Source organism: Salvia miltiorrhiza, chromosome 2, assembly GCF_028751815.1.
Source record: "Salvia miltiorrhiza cultivar Shanhuang (shh) chromosome 2, IMPLAD_Smil_shh, whole genome shotgun sequence".
Lineage (NCBI taxonomy): Eukaryota > Viridiplantae > Streptophyta > Magnoliopsida > Lamiales > Lamiaceae > Salvia > Salvia miltiorrhiza.
Genome location: NC_080388.1, coordinates 72,277,065 through 72,291,402, shown reverse-complemented (window position 1 = coordinate 72,291,402; position 14,338 = coordinate 72,277,065). Strand labels below are relative to the sequence as shown.

Genomic DNA, 14,338 nt, shown 5'->3' with positions numbered 1-14,338 from the left:
TAATCAGGAAGAAAAGTGAATCAAAAATGCAAAACAACAATCATTGCTATACACTAAATACAAATACAATAAAACAAGAAAACAAAAAAAGAGAAAGAGAAATCATAAAATACCCCATTCAATGGAGTAGCCGGGAAACAAGCCATGGCGAGCCAAGGCATGACGGTTGGAGGCCACTCCCATGAAGTCGAAAGGAATTTTCCGGGCATGCTCATTAAGGCATGACATAACAATCTTCACATATTCAGGATGAAAGTTAAAAGAGTAGTGCATGACCGCATTGGTTCCATGTGCCAGCGTTGTGCGGTAAAGGTCCAAGGTTCATGAGGAATGACAGGGAAGTAGCTAGTTTGCCACTTTCAGTCTACACTCTTGTTTGATGTAGGATAAAATTATATAGGACCTCCAATTTTCGTCGAAAAATAATATGAACCATTAAGAAATCTTATGTCATGAGTAGCATGGAAAATGGAAGCAGTATTATCTGTCACCCTTGTTCCCGAAGTAGGATATGGAATAAGGTGGTGCGACGGATGGAGGTAGGATTTATCTGGTTCAAGGGAACCTCATAAAGGCTAGCGATCTCAGAGAAAAAGAGAGGAACGGGAAAACATAATCCTGCCTCTATATACTTTAAGAAAAAGGCCATCATAGGAGGATTCATCTCCGGAGGCGTGACATTACTAGTTTCAAAAGTGAAATCAAAGGCCATCATAGGAGGATTCATCTCCGGATGTGTGACATTACTAGTTTCAATAGTGAAATCAGGAGGACGATCCAACGAAACACAAATACTATCTATATGATTATCAGTGATAAGAGAGGGCTTAAAAGGATAAACATGATATTTAGGGTTTTTCAATTCGGCACTAGATTCCGTGGAGGATTCACTAACAACCTGACTACTCACATCTGGAGCTGTCAAAATGGGCCGAAAGTGGCCCGGCCTGATTGGCCTTCCCGGCTCGCCCATAGTTTTGGCTGGGCTGGGCTAGGAGTTTTGAGGCCCAAAAAAAACCGGGCCTATCAGGGCCGACCCATGCAGCCCGTCGGGCCATGCGGCCCGCAGGCCAAAAAGTCCGTCGGGCTACTAAAAACCTAGACGGAAGAACATAAATATAGTGGACAGAACGTGAAATACAATCCCATAAAAATCTCATCTTTAATTAATTCAGAATAATAGAAATTACTTAACTAACCTTTAAAGAATTAAAAAGTAAAAAAAAACGGCACTAACTATTTCTCATTCCTATATAGGCGTGATTTTTAAATAAAATAATCCTAGTTACTAGATTTAAAATTTAAAAGGTCACGATTAGTTCTCATCCCTCATTTTAATAGAGGTTTTAAGCTAAATCAATTTCTTGTCAAATTACCAAAATTTTCCATCAAAACTTTATAAAGTCTATGAAAATAGGGAAATCAATCTAACAAATCTGCTAAACTCTACATAGAATTAAAACAATCCATAAAATCAACAGAATCCATGTTATTACAGAAAAATCTATCAAAATATTTTAAATTATGAATTGAATACATCCCCCTTACTCCTTAGTGTCCATTATTATTCTTCTCGTTCCTAAACTTCCTTCCCCACAAAAATTCCTAATAAAAACTCATATTTTTGTATTGTTCCCTCCATGATTCCATTGTGAATCAAGATGTCTACATCAGAAGAAAATTCACTTGCTTTAAATCATAAGAAAAACACATATTTTTGTATTGTTTTCGAAGAAAAACTTTGGTCCACCGCAACTTCCGATGGACACAACTGCGACAAAGAAATATTTGGAGAATAAGGAATTTGTAGGGAACAAGTGTAAGAGAATATTCATGTGATTTAATTATGTGAGATGAACTTTAGAAATAAAGAAGGGTTTTTAATTTGATGAATATCGCAAAAGAAAGAAAGAGCTTTTTGATGAACTTTGCGAAAGAAAGAAACAAAGAAATGTTTTTTATTAACTTGGCAGAAAAAAAGAGGGATTTTTGGTTACTAAATCTTTTTTTTTTGTTTTTTTTTTTGTTTAGTAAAGTAGAATTTCAGTGGGATAGTTAATTTGTTTTTTTATACCTAATGATGCCGTTTCATATGATGAAGTGGAAGGTGATTGATTTTTTCGATATATATATAATCTTTAACATAAACTCCAACAAAAAAAATAAAATAAAGACGATATTCAACAAATATATCCTCATACTTTTTCAAAATTAAAATAAAACCAAAGAAATTAAACCATGTCATTCCACATGCACTATATGTAGATGCAGCCTGACATGTAATACATCGTTTGAAAAAATACATTTTCCTCAATATTTCTCACCTCATCAATATATAGATGAATCCTACAAGGCTGACTAACTAACTAAACTGCAGATGCAATTTATGCCAGCCTTGTCTTGTCATGTCTTACACATAACATAAACATGCTTAATTAATTTGAGCATTACAAAAATATTGTCTTTCCGTATGAGACGTTCGGATTGGTGGATGAGATAGATAAGAATTGACCCAACTCATTTGAATGATTAAATGCGGGCGGGAGCTATGTCTTATCACTCAAACCAAACGGAAAAACAATTAACACTGTAACAAGAGTGGAGTAGGAGGGGGATTGGTCTGTGACTGTGCAGCAGCATCCTCGTCTTCATCGTCTAGATCCCACAGGAAACTCGCATATGATGCACTTACGTTGCTGCATGCATGCAGCCCAACACAATATATATTTTAATTATTTATAAATAGAGAAATATATATATATATATATATGAGATATATAGCAGAGATCCTACCAATTTTGAGTAGATGAAGCCATGATTGCTCTCTCAAAATAGGATTTGGCTCTCTCAGTGTCGCGATGCAGCTCCCAAATCAACTTACCATATTCACACAGAGTCTCGCCATCTTCAGGGTCTGCCAAAATCGCTCGGGAATAATATTCCTCGGCTCCCAACAGATCTCCCTTCCGCTGCGTTATACATCACAACTCACCATTAATTAGGGTTAGTTAACCTTGAGCCAACTTAATTTGATAAATAGTTTAATTATGTGAAGCCAAATTTTCTGGCAATAAGTAATTGTTAATTATTTGTCGAAATTAACGATGATCAGTCATCACGAAGCAAGAGCCTACCTAACGTATTCTATACTAAAGGAAATTTTCAACTGTATGTAGCTCATTATCATCAAATCATCGGTGTAGTTAGAATTGTGCCGGAAAGTTAGTGCAACAAGCCAACTTTCAGACGTGATTTTAACCCCAACGATGATCGATGACAATAGGCTATATGTCGTGTGAAATCTCGTTTTATTGTAAAATACATTAAACTTTAATTTCGCGGCCATTGATAGGCAAATAACAACTACTAGCTAACACAAATTCAGCGTATTGTGATTATAATTAAACATTAAACAATTTTCCAAAGTTCAGAACGTATATAAAATACATCAAAACTAAAGCTATAAACTAAAAATCTATTAAAGTTCAAACTATATATGAACTAAAATTAAACAACATGTGTGTTTGTATATATAAGGGCCGTTTTCATTTTTTATGATTGGCTTCTAATTAATAGAAAAATAACTTTATATATGTATTTATTTATGTGGGTAGATTGATTATTATGGACTAATTAATTAACTCACCTGGTACAAGAAATGAGCATAATTTCTGAGAACCAATGGATTCCCCGGCCACTGCAACAGCATATTCTTGAAGTGATTCTCCACGCTGAGCCCCCGTCCACGGTTGTCGCCGCCGTCCCTGTACCCATCAGCAGTCCTATTATAACCCCCTCCGCCGCCGCCGAATCCGGCCTCCTCAAGAAACGCCACGGCATTCACCCCAATCCCCGCCGCGAGGTACATCTTCCCCTCACCGGGAAATCCCACATCACAAAATCCGTTCAATCCCCGCACGCCGCCGGCGTATTCGTATTCGTATTCGTCTTCCTCCTCCTCCGCCTCCGCCGCCCCATCGTCGCTGGAATGAAACGACGGGATGGCCTCCAGCGCGTTGATCCTCTTGGACGATTGGCGGGAGAGGGTGGCGGCGTCGCCGCCGGCGTGGAAGGCGATGTTGAACAATATCTCTTCCAAGTTGCCGGCAGATTGAGCTCGCCGCGATCGGATCTCCGCGAATCCCGGCGCGTGGCCGATGTTGCATGATACTTGGCTGGAGGTGCGGTGGGGGCTGACGCCGGCACCGGCGGGCCTCTCCATGAAGGACGAAACAAGAGACGGCGTGGAAGCGCTCCTTAGCATCATCTCTCCTTCTATCCTTCTTCTTGATCTCTCATCAAATCAAAACACTTTTTAATTTGTATATATAATTACCCAATTTTTTTGGAAATGATGATCGTCTTATTTAAACATACAGTTTGTTTTGTCGCGAATTTGTGAATATAAATTAGCCATCACTCATTTTGGTGATGGACTTGTTGGTCAGCGGAAGTCAATTTTTTAGAACCTCCCGATAGATAGAGCTCTCTATTTTGCATGTATTAATACTACGTTACACGAGCCACACCTTTCTTAATTACTCCCTCCCGTCCTTATTTTCTAAAACATCGTCAAATTTGATTCGTGAAAAAATAATCATATGGATCTTAAATTCAATATAGTATAAAAATCATCAAAAACAAATTTAAAACGAATAAGTTATGAAAAGTATAAAATATTTTATTTTCTATCTCTTCATTAAAAAATTACAACTTTTTATTGATATTTGTGTATGAAAATATTTATTATGATGTATAATAATATATAATATTATGCATAATGCAAATTTTCATTATCGAATAATTTTTAAATTTATTTAATAATTATAATTATCATTGCACTTTGTATAAATTGAAAATTTATATTTTTAAATTCATGATTTTATTGAGTAATTGATCTGAATTATTATATTATATTTTGGAAACATATGTTGTATTTGTTTATATTTTAATTTTTTTATTATTTATATTTATTTATTTATTTAAATTTATCGTTTGATTTCGAAAACAACACATTGCACACACATAAGAATATATATAGTTCAGGATTTGAATAAACAAATAGTAATACCACGCTTTTGGAAATTACTTCCTTATGTGTAGATTAATTTTAAAATTAAGGGCTAAAAAATGCACTTGTAAATTCGTCCACAATTATCATAGGAATAAAAAAATGCACCAGCCGGGAATCGAACCCGGGTCTGTACCGTGGCAGGGTACTATTCTACCACTAGACCACTGGTGCTTCTTGCAAAATTTTGATCTATATATTTATGAAAATCTGATTCAATTTTTTCTCAAAAAAAAAAGAAAAGAAAACACACACACACACACACACTTAGGTTTAGCTTTAATTTATTCATTTATTTAACATTCCCTAATCCAATTGCATTTATATATTCTAATAGTCTGAACGTTTGACTAATTGTGTGGCTATTCTCATGGTTTTCACGATGAATAAGAGTGTTTACTGGATACTCACAAAAGTTCAATCAAGATGGATGCAAGTCAATCAAAAGGAAAAAAAACGTACTTTCTCCGTCCACGAAATAGAGTCTCGTTCAAGGGTGGCCACGAATTTTAATAAAGTTATTATAAGTAGAATAAATGTAAAATTTGTCTATAACTCAATAGACGACAAGTAATAAGTTGCGCGTCGTCTATGAGCGAGAAATCAGACAACAAGCATCAAAACACGTCGTCTAATAGGGGAATAGACGACATAGCGCTGGACCTCGTTGTCTATGACCGCCACCCTAATAGACGACATCCTTCTCTTGTCGGCTATTATTAAAGTTTTGAATCAGGTTTTTTTTTCCTAAGTTTACCTCCACACCACTTTGACCTAGCCTCCTCCTTGCACCCGCTCCGCCCTAGCGCCGCTGCACCCCCTGAACCTCAACCTCCGCCTCCAGTCGAAGAAGGCATTGGGAGCTCTAACTCCAGTCGCCGGCAGCCCTCGCCTCGCCGCGCCTACCCCACTGCGTCTCTCCTCCAGTCGAAGAAGACATTGGGAGCCCTAACTCCAGTCGCCTGCTCTCGTTCCGCCGTGCCTCCGCCCGATCTCGCCGCTCCTCCTGCACTCACCTGAAGCCCTCGCCACCTCCTCCGTTCGGCAGCAGCAGCCAATAGGTTTCTTCTTCTTTAGTTTTTGTTAATTTGTGTTTTATAATTTTCTGAATTTAATCCTTCTCCCTGCTGTCAAAATCAGTCTTGATTTTAGTTTAATTCCAAATTGTGCATCAATTGAATGGATTCAGCATCTTGTTCACTCAAATTTGAAGGTATTTTGCAATTGTTTGTGCCTTTGGAATGCTATCGAGCTTTTTGCAAAGTATAGTATTGAAATTGAGCAGTATAATAGTCTAGACTTGTAGTATTTGTATTTCATTGATTTTGCTAGGATGAATAGTCTGAGTGATGAATTTGCTTTCTCCACATTCTTCCCTGAAATTTTAAGGTGGTACTGAACCTCCCTTCGTATTTGCTAGTTTACAATTGGTTTCTGCATTTCAAACCTAATTGGATTTGAATGCAGACCGTTGATTGATCCTATTGCCGCAATTTTTGAACGGATGCTTTGTGGAAGAAGACCAGAACCCTCTCAAATGACAAAGGACTATAATTTTGTAGACACCTCATTGCCTAGTCCAGAGTCTCTTGAAGTTTATTGTTTTCATGTCTCTGTGTACCAGTTCTTTATGGTCTCTGTGTACCATTTCAGTGCCATTTTGAAATTTATTGTTTTCATGTCTCTGTGTACCAGTTCTTTATGGTCTCTGGGTCTGGATTGCTTCTTTTTCTTTGTAGGCTATAAATATAAAATAGTGCAAAGAATATATTTTCCTTCTGTTTCGAGCTGATGCTACTTTCGAAGCTCCTCCTTGGTTAATGTAACCATTTCATGCAAAGTATCGTCTATCAAGTGAATCTATAGGTTTCCCTCAGAAATTGATTGTGCTTAGTGTTGGGTTTACTGAGAAACTGTATTTAGGGTGATCGAGCTTTTATTCTGCTTTGTGTCTAATAGGTGCTCTTCATGTATCCTCCTAGAAAGAAGTTGGATTTGCAATTACAGGTGTTAAGGTATGTGGTTTCTCAAACTCTTCCAATTATGAACATAAGATATCTTCTATAATTTTTTTGAATATCTTGAACTATGGATTTGACTCGATATACGTGACATTGTGACAGTCATTCACATTTTATTTTTACAGTTTAAAGTTTGTGTATCTTGAGTATTGAGTTTGAGTTTGACAGTTTGAGACGTGAGAGAATGAATGATGATTTGTGTATGTTTTAATGTCTAACTGTTTGAGATCCAAAAACTAAGAAAAATCCTACAACATGCTTAAACTAATGATATATGTCAATTATTGAGGCCGCTACACACGAGACTTCAATTTCAAGTTTAAGAATAATTTAGAAAATCGTAGGTATATAGACTATAATATTGAGATTGAGACATTAATGATATCTACTTGGCAACAAAGATCATTGCTGTTTTTTATTGAAGAGTATGCTAGAATTTGACATAGCTAATTGATATCTAGTTTAGTAGTTTCATAAAGTTATGTCCAAATACAGCCTAAGCTTAGTTACTTAAGTGATGCTTATAGGAAGGAGCATAGTTTTATTTAAATAAAAACAACTACAAAACTCAAATGCTAGCATGTTACTTAAATTAATAAGTTTTTATATTAAAGGATCATGTCGATCAAGTTTAAGATTTGTGGTCTATATTTTGCCATTATCATTGATTACTCAAAAGTTTAGTTTATTCGAGGGGTATGGGTTGTTCATAACTTCATAACTATATATATATTTTGCCATCATTCTACTGTTGCTTTATATCCATTAAGACTTGTTTGGTGCCTGCAGTTTTTTTGCTTATTTACATGGCTGTCTTGGTTAAAATTTGTTTTAATATATGTTTCATTTTTTTCTGACTTTTGTTAGTCCCTTCTCTTCCATGTCTTCCAGGACTATAAACAGAATATAATCAAACAACTAGAGAATAAACTTTGTACCTGCAATGGGTGAGCTTCTGTTTTAAAGTTTTTGTTTTAATAGGGTAATTTTTTGTATTATATAAGTAGACTTATTAGATTTTGTACTAAGTGCTAGTTGTGCTGCAGATATAGTTGTGCTACCCCCCCTAGCCTTTGCAGAGAAGATGAAGAAGGTCGAGGGAGAAGCCGGAACAAATAATAGGATCTTTTTTTCATTTTTTTTTTAATTACTGACTCTGTCGGTGTCTTGCCATATTATTGTAGTGGTGGATGATAAAGAATATTTGAAATTAATGAATGACCTTTTTATTATTCGTGTATATATTTTAAATTATTTACTATGAATTTTTGGATTTAATAAAATATTTATTTGAAAAAATAGGAAATTTAAGTATAATTGCAAAATTAAAATAAAAATTTTAAAAATTCAACGAATAGACGACGGGCGCATGCATGTCGTCTATTAGCTAATAGACAACATGCGCATGCACGTTGTCTATCAGCTAATAGACAACATGCGCATGCACGTTGTCTATTAGGTAATAGACGACGCACATACGCATGTTGTCTATCAGTCTATCAGCTGATAGACAACGCGCATGCGCATGTCGTCTATTAGCTAATAGACGACACGCATGCGCGTGTTGTCTATTAGCGCCCTCAATAGACTACACCCACATAGATGACATGCGATTTTCAAATAGATGACACGCTTCGCATGTTGTCTATTACCATTTTTCTTGTAGTGAAAGTATGATGTGATGATTCAAAAAATTAAATAATTACTTTTTTTCTTGGACAAAAAAATGGGTAGCTAGGACTCTTCATGAACGGATGAAGTAATTCTTTCTCGAAATATCTTTGGCACGAAAATTCTTTCTAAGCTTTTGGGAATAGTTCATAGGGGAATGGTTGAACTTAACAAATACATAAATATATTTATTTTAATTTCATGAGTTATGCTTTGTAACATTTGCATTAATTAATTGATTGATAATCATTAAATATGTAATTTAAACATTGTAAATAAAAATTAATTATCAAATGAAGGAGATTTGAGAAATAAGAGAATGGAGCTAGGGATTATATAATGCTATACATGATATAAAAATAATGGAATGGAATCTATTTTTCTATTATATATAAAATTGTAATTAACGCATAAGTATAACTATAGAGAAAGCATTAATTTGAATGAAAAACATGATACCATTTAACTACCAATATTAACCGTTCATCAATTAAATCGTCGTCTAATTGTTTTTATTTTATTCTTCTCCTTAAGGGTAGATGATATATTTTGTTTGTGAGAGGGAATAAGAGGCAATAGAATCGAATAATAACAAATGTTGCAAAGCGCAACACACAATATGGACGGTGGAAGAAGCACACTTTTAATTTTGACCTACAGTTTTTATTTTTGGAAAAACGTATCTCCAATTTATATATTAAATATTCCGAGAAGATAAATAAATATTTTAATCTTAAGGCCCCTAAGTCGGACATGGTCTATTCGAATTAGATTCTTAATTTTTTTATTGATGTTAAATTTTCATTCGTTCTTTTGGGAGTTCGATTCGCATGTTAATTACATGCGTACGTGCGTGTGCATAATGATTCTTGATGATCATGTGATATATATATAGATGTGTTAAACAAATACTCCATGGCATGAGTTCAAATTTAAAATGCCCTATACCTAATGATTCTTGATGATCATGTGATATATATAGATGTGTTAAACAAATACTCCACTTCTTATCATAAGTCCATGGCATGAGTTCAAATTTAAAATGCCCTATACCTTAAGTTATATATGAAAAATGTCATCTTTTATAAACATAAGCTTCTTATGTCATATTCTTTAAATACCCTTGATGTTGATGGATTTGCTTGATTTCTTGTGAAAGTCTTACACATTTGACCGATTTGACAGCTATCAGTCAACGATTTGACAACTATCAGTCAAGAGTACATATGACCGGTGGATGGCTAGATCATCTGATCGCCCGTGCGGTCAGATCATTTCACGGGGCGGTCACATGATTTTACCGGTCGATCAGATGATCTGGGTAGTAAGATCATCTGACCGGCCGGTAAAATCATCTGACCGCATCTGACCGCCCAGGCGATCAGATGATCTAGCCACCCACCGGTCAGATGAGTTTTTGACTGATAGTTGTCAAATCATTGACTTTTATGACTGATAGTTGTCAAATCAGTCAAATGTGTAAGACTTTCACAAAAAATCAAGCAAATCCATCAACATCAAAGGGTAAAATAGGCTATTCATTTAATTTGGGCATAAAATGCTTAAGTTTATAAAATAGGACATTTTTTATATACAACTTAAGGAATATGACATTTTTGCCCATTAACACCCATGGCAATTATGAAAATACTATATTAAATATATAAAGTAATTATACTATGATAATATATTGAACATGAGGTGGTCTTAGGTACAATTGGGTGTGCCGTACAATCAGGTTATACCCTGACACGCATCCTGACCCGAACTCGTATTCTGACCAAAATATTATAACTAATACTATTTTGAGTGCGGGTTAACCCGATTGTACGGTACACCTGGTTGTACCCAAGTTTTTGTGATTGAACATACAATAATAGTATCATGACAATGAGGCCTAGCTCAAGTGACAAAGTCGAGCCACCCAAAAACTAAAAATGAGGCCTAACCCGATTCTACGGTACACCTGATTGTACGTGTGTTGCACGGGTCGCGATTTATTTTATTATTTTTAAATTATTAAATTAACTAAAAATGTTAAAATATGATCATTTATGAGTTAGATTCATCGGTAACAAATCATAATTTCAATTGATTTAAATATTAATATTTTATTTAATATAGTGTATAATAATAATATTATCAACTAAATGACTATAATATTAAATTTAATGACTATCATATAATTATTATTAAATATATAGATTATAAAGCAAATCATTTAAGTCAAATCTCATTTTGAATTAATAGCCCAAATTTGTATTGATTTTTTTATGAATCGAAGTTGACGATTTTTAGAAAGAAATTTAAACAGAAAAAAAATAGAATAGAGAAAATTTGGTGGAGAAAATGTTTATGGTATAACTCATTTTTCATATATTATAAATTAACTTTTAGAATTTTTTTTTTGTATAAGATTAAAGAATTCTAAAATGAATCAATATAATTTGCTAAACTTTAATGCATTAAAAATTAGTATCATTAAAAAATAATGTAAATAAAATACACAAAACATAAACATAAAAAAATGAAAAAAGAAACAGAAAAAAAAAAAAACGTGGACGTGGGAAGAATGAAAACCAATTTTTTTAATTAATTTTAAACCTTTCAATGGTTATTGTTTTTTATTCCATTTTTTTGTTATGATTTTTACATCAACTTAAAGATCTTGTTATAATAGTTATAAATTTAAGATGCATATTAAGTATTTTTTATGAATTAATTTTTTTTCAAGACTTAAAATAGAATAAATAAAATAGAAGCTAGAGATGAAAAAGAATTTGTGCCAAAAAAAACTGTTTTCAAAATTTTATTTTCATATATATATATATATATATATATATATATATATATATATAGGGCTGGTCTTGCATACACCCGATCACATAGTATATGCGATGTGCTATATATATAGATATAGATGTTGTTTGTTGAGATTTATTTTTATTTATTATTTAATAGTAATAAATTAAAATTTAAAAATAATAAAATAAACATATATATATATATCCAGACATTCGAAAAAGAAAAAGAAAAAAAGCCTTATGATATTATCGATTTGCGGCCAACAAAACTAATCCAAATTGGAGTAGCCGTTCAAAAAATTGAGAATTTTAATGATTTTTAGTCAAAGCATGCGTAAGAATCAGTTGAATTTGCTTACAAAAAAAAATAATAATAATAAAAATGTGTAAACACTATACTCACTTTTGATCACATCGAGTTAATGTAGGCCGATAACTTATCTTTCATGCATGAATGCTCAGGAAAATATCATAGTATCATTTAACTTTACATGAAAATAAAATAAAATAAAATAAAATTTAGATTGACAAATGAGACATGAGCCCACGAAGTTGTTGACTGTAATGTAAAACCGACAAATTCCTTCATCCCAATTTTTCTGAGAATTATGAAATGTCAGAATTATTTAGAAACGTTAACTAGAGATGTATCAGGAAAATTCGATCATTCATTATCTGATTTAATTCTTATATTATACTATACAACAGCTAAAGTCCGCTAAATATCACTCATATGCATAAGTAAATCTATGAATAAAGAGGAAAAAAAAAAAAATCAATAACAGAAACCCTAGAAATCAAAATCACCCATGTCGCCCATGGCATCACCATAGCCATCAGCATAGGCCGCCGATTCCCCAATATCCGACGCCATATCTCCCACCAGCAATCCTCCCAATAATCCCGCCCCCAATCCCAACCCTAATCCGCCGCCCATTCCCATCTTATTCTTCTTCGGCCTCTGCGGCTGCGCGTACGCCGGAGCGTACCCGTACCCCGCCGGGGGAGCCGCCGCGTGCCCTTGCCCGTACCCGTACCCCGCGGGGGGAGCCGCCGGGTATCCTTGCCCGTACCCGTACCCCGCCGGATGCTGAGCGGGCGGGTAAGCATACTGCGGCGGCGGGTACGCCGTGACCGGCTCGGCGGCGCGCTTTGTCTCCGGTTGGTGTGTGAATTTTTCCCCAAATTTGTAGGAGAATTTTAGGGTGCCCTTGGGCTTGCCGGAGGGGGTGACGACCTGATAATCTAGGGTTCGGTCGGCGGAGGCGGATGCCGGGGTGAAGAGGTCGTGGACGGGGACGGTGACTGAGCCGATGTCCTTGTCGGGGCCGAAGGTGCTCTGAGTCCGGATCTGAAAGAGGAGGGAGAGGCCGGGCTTGGTGAGGTAGGGCTCGTCGACGATGAACTCCATGCGGTGGTTCCATTTGGGGGAAGTGCCGGAGTTCTTGTCGATGGGGGTGCGCTGGCGGGATTGGGGGTAGCCGGCGATGGAGACGTCGGCGTAGACGTCCATCTTCGAGAAGTGGTTGACGTCCTTCAGCCCCTGGGCAGAGAGGACGGTGATGTTCAACCGGCGGTACTCCATTGCTGCAGAAGAGAGGATTGATCGATTGAAAATTAGTGGATATGAAGATTAAGATTTATGGAATTTGGGAATTTAGGGTTGTTGATGAATTGGGGGTGGGGGCTATTAGCTATATATAGGGAGGAGATTATTGATGTGGCTAAGGAAAAAAGAAAAGGGGAGGAAGGTGCATTAGACCGACTACACGAGACGAGCTCTCTTCCTCTCTCTAGAGATATGTGGGCCATACAGCGTTTATGCCGTGTGAAGCAAGAGTGACGTCACGACTTGGAGTATATAGGGATTGGAAAATTCGAGATTAAATTACCCTATAATTAATTTTATCATAAAGTTTATAAAATAAGATTAATCTTATGTGATACTCCTATTTTAAAAATTAATATGAAAATGTGTTAATATAATATCGTGAAACTAATTCTTTTAATTCATCAAATTAGATGTCAATGAGACCTTGTTCTAGTTGTAAAGTTGAATCACCCAGAGACTCTCACAATCTCGCTTGCATGCGGTGATGTTTTTCCCATTTTAGGTGGTGTCATAGTCCCACACGCAGGGTGCTTCTCGCATGCGTGCGGTAATATTTTCTTACCGTTTGGATGATGGTGAGGTCCTGCTGTGTGCAGGTTACATAATTGATTATATTTAAATATCCCTTGTAATTTTTAAAAAAATAATCAAATTATGTAATTGATGATTTTGAGCTAAAATGATTAATAAACAGGAGTAGTAATTTATTGTTTTGGGATAAACATAATGTTTTCTTATTGTTGAATTATTTGTGTGCGATTCTATCTATGTATGTCTATATATAGCAACAACAAGCTTTCCTTCTACTTACACGTGTAGATACAAGTGTGAAGTGTTTTACAAATTAGGATAATTCTTACTAAGATTTACTATGATATTGAGAGATTGAGATGCATCAAGATCCGTTTTATGGGATTTGACTCGCTAAACTATCCCATACAAATTATTTATTTTATACTACTAAATATTTAATTGTATAAATTATTATATTTCTAAAACACAGAGAAAGTATAAATTAGGTTACTTGTGCATCGACAATTGACATTCAATTCGTGTGGAATTTTAGTGGGAAACTTTGGAATAAAAAAGTAAAAGGCATCATAACAATACGCGTGAATATTCGACTCGTCACAAAATATAGGAAGTAGCAATGCATCGT

General features: G+C 35.2%; 3 protein-coding genes and 1 non-coding gene across 5 annotated transcripts in view; 1 reads left to right on the top strand and 3 right to left on the bottom strand.

Moving 5' to 3' along the window:
- The window catches only part of LOC131008955 (uncharacterized), a 984,029-nt gene that overhangs the window by 58,213 nt on the left and 911,478 nt on the right, over window positions 1-14,338 (top strand). The window lies entirely within an intron of this gene.
- LOC131009013 (uncharacterized) lies at window positions 2,180-4,500 on the bottom strand. Its single transcript, XM_057936196.1, has 3 exons — window positions 3,647-4,500; window positions 2,794-2,969; window positions 2,180-2,696 (listed from the first exon to the last, which is right to left on the bottom strand). Exons 1-3 carry the CDS (start codon window positions 4,265-4,267, stop codon window positions 2,582-2,584), a joined length of 912 nt encoding a protein of 303 aa, XP_057792179.1. The 5' UTR covers window positions 4,268-4,500; the 3' UTR covers window positions 2,180-2,581.
- On the bottom strand, window positions 5,175-5,245 carry TRNAG-GCC (transfer RNA glycine (anticodon GCC)). The gene has a single exon. It is a non-coding gene; the product is annotated as a tRNA-Gly (tRNA).
- On the bottom strand, window positions 12,216-13,591 carry LOC131009017 (protein SRC2 homolog). The gene has a single exon (XM_057936202.1). It carries the CDS (start codon window positions 13,150-13,152, stop codon window positions 12,358-12,360), a length of 795 nt encoding a protein of 264 aa, XP_057792185.1. The 5' UTR covers window positions 13,153-13,591; the 3' UTR covers window positions 12,216-12,357.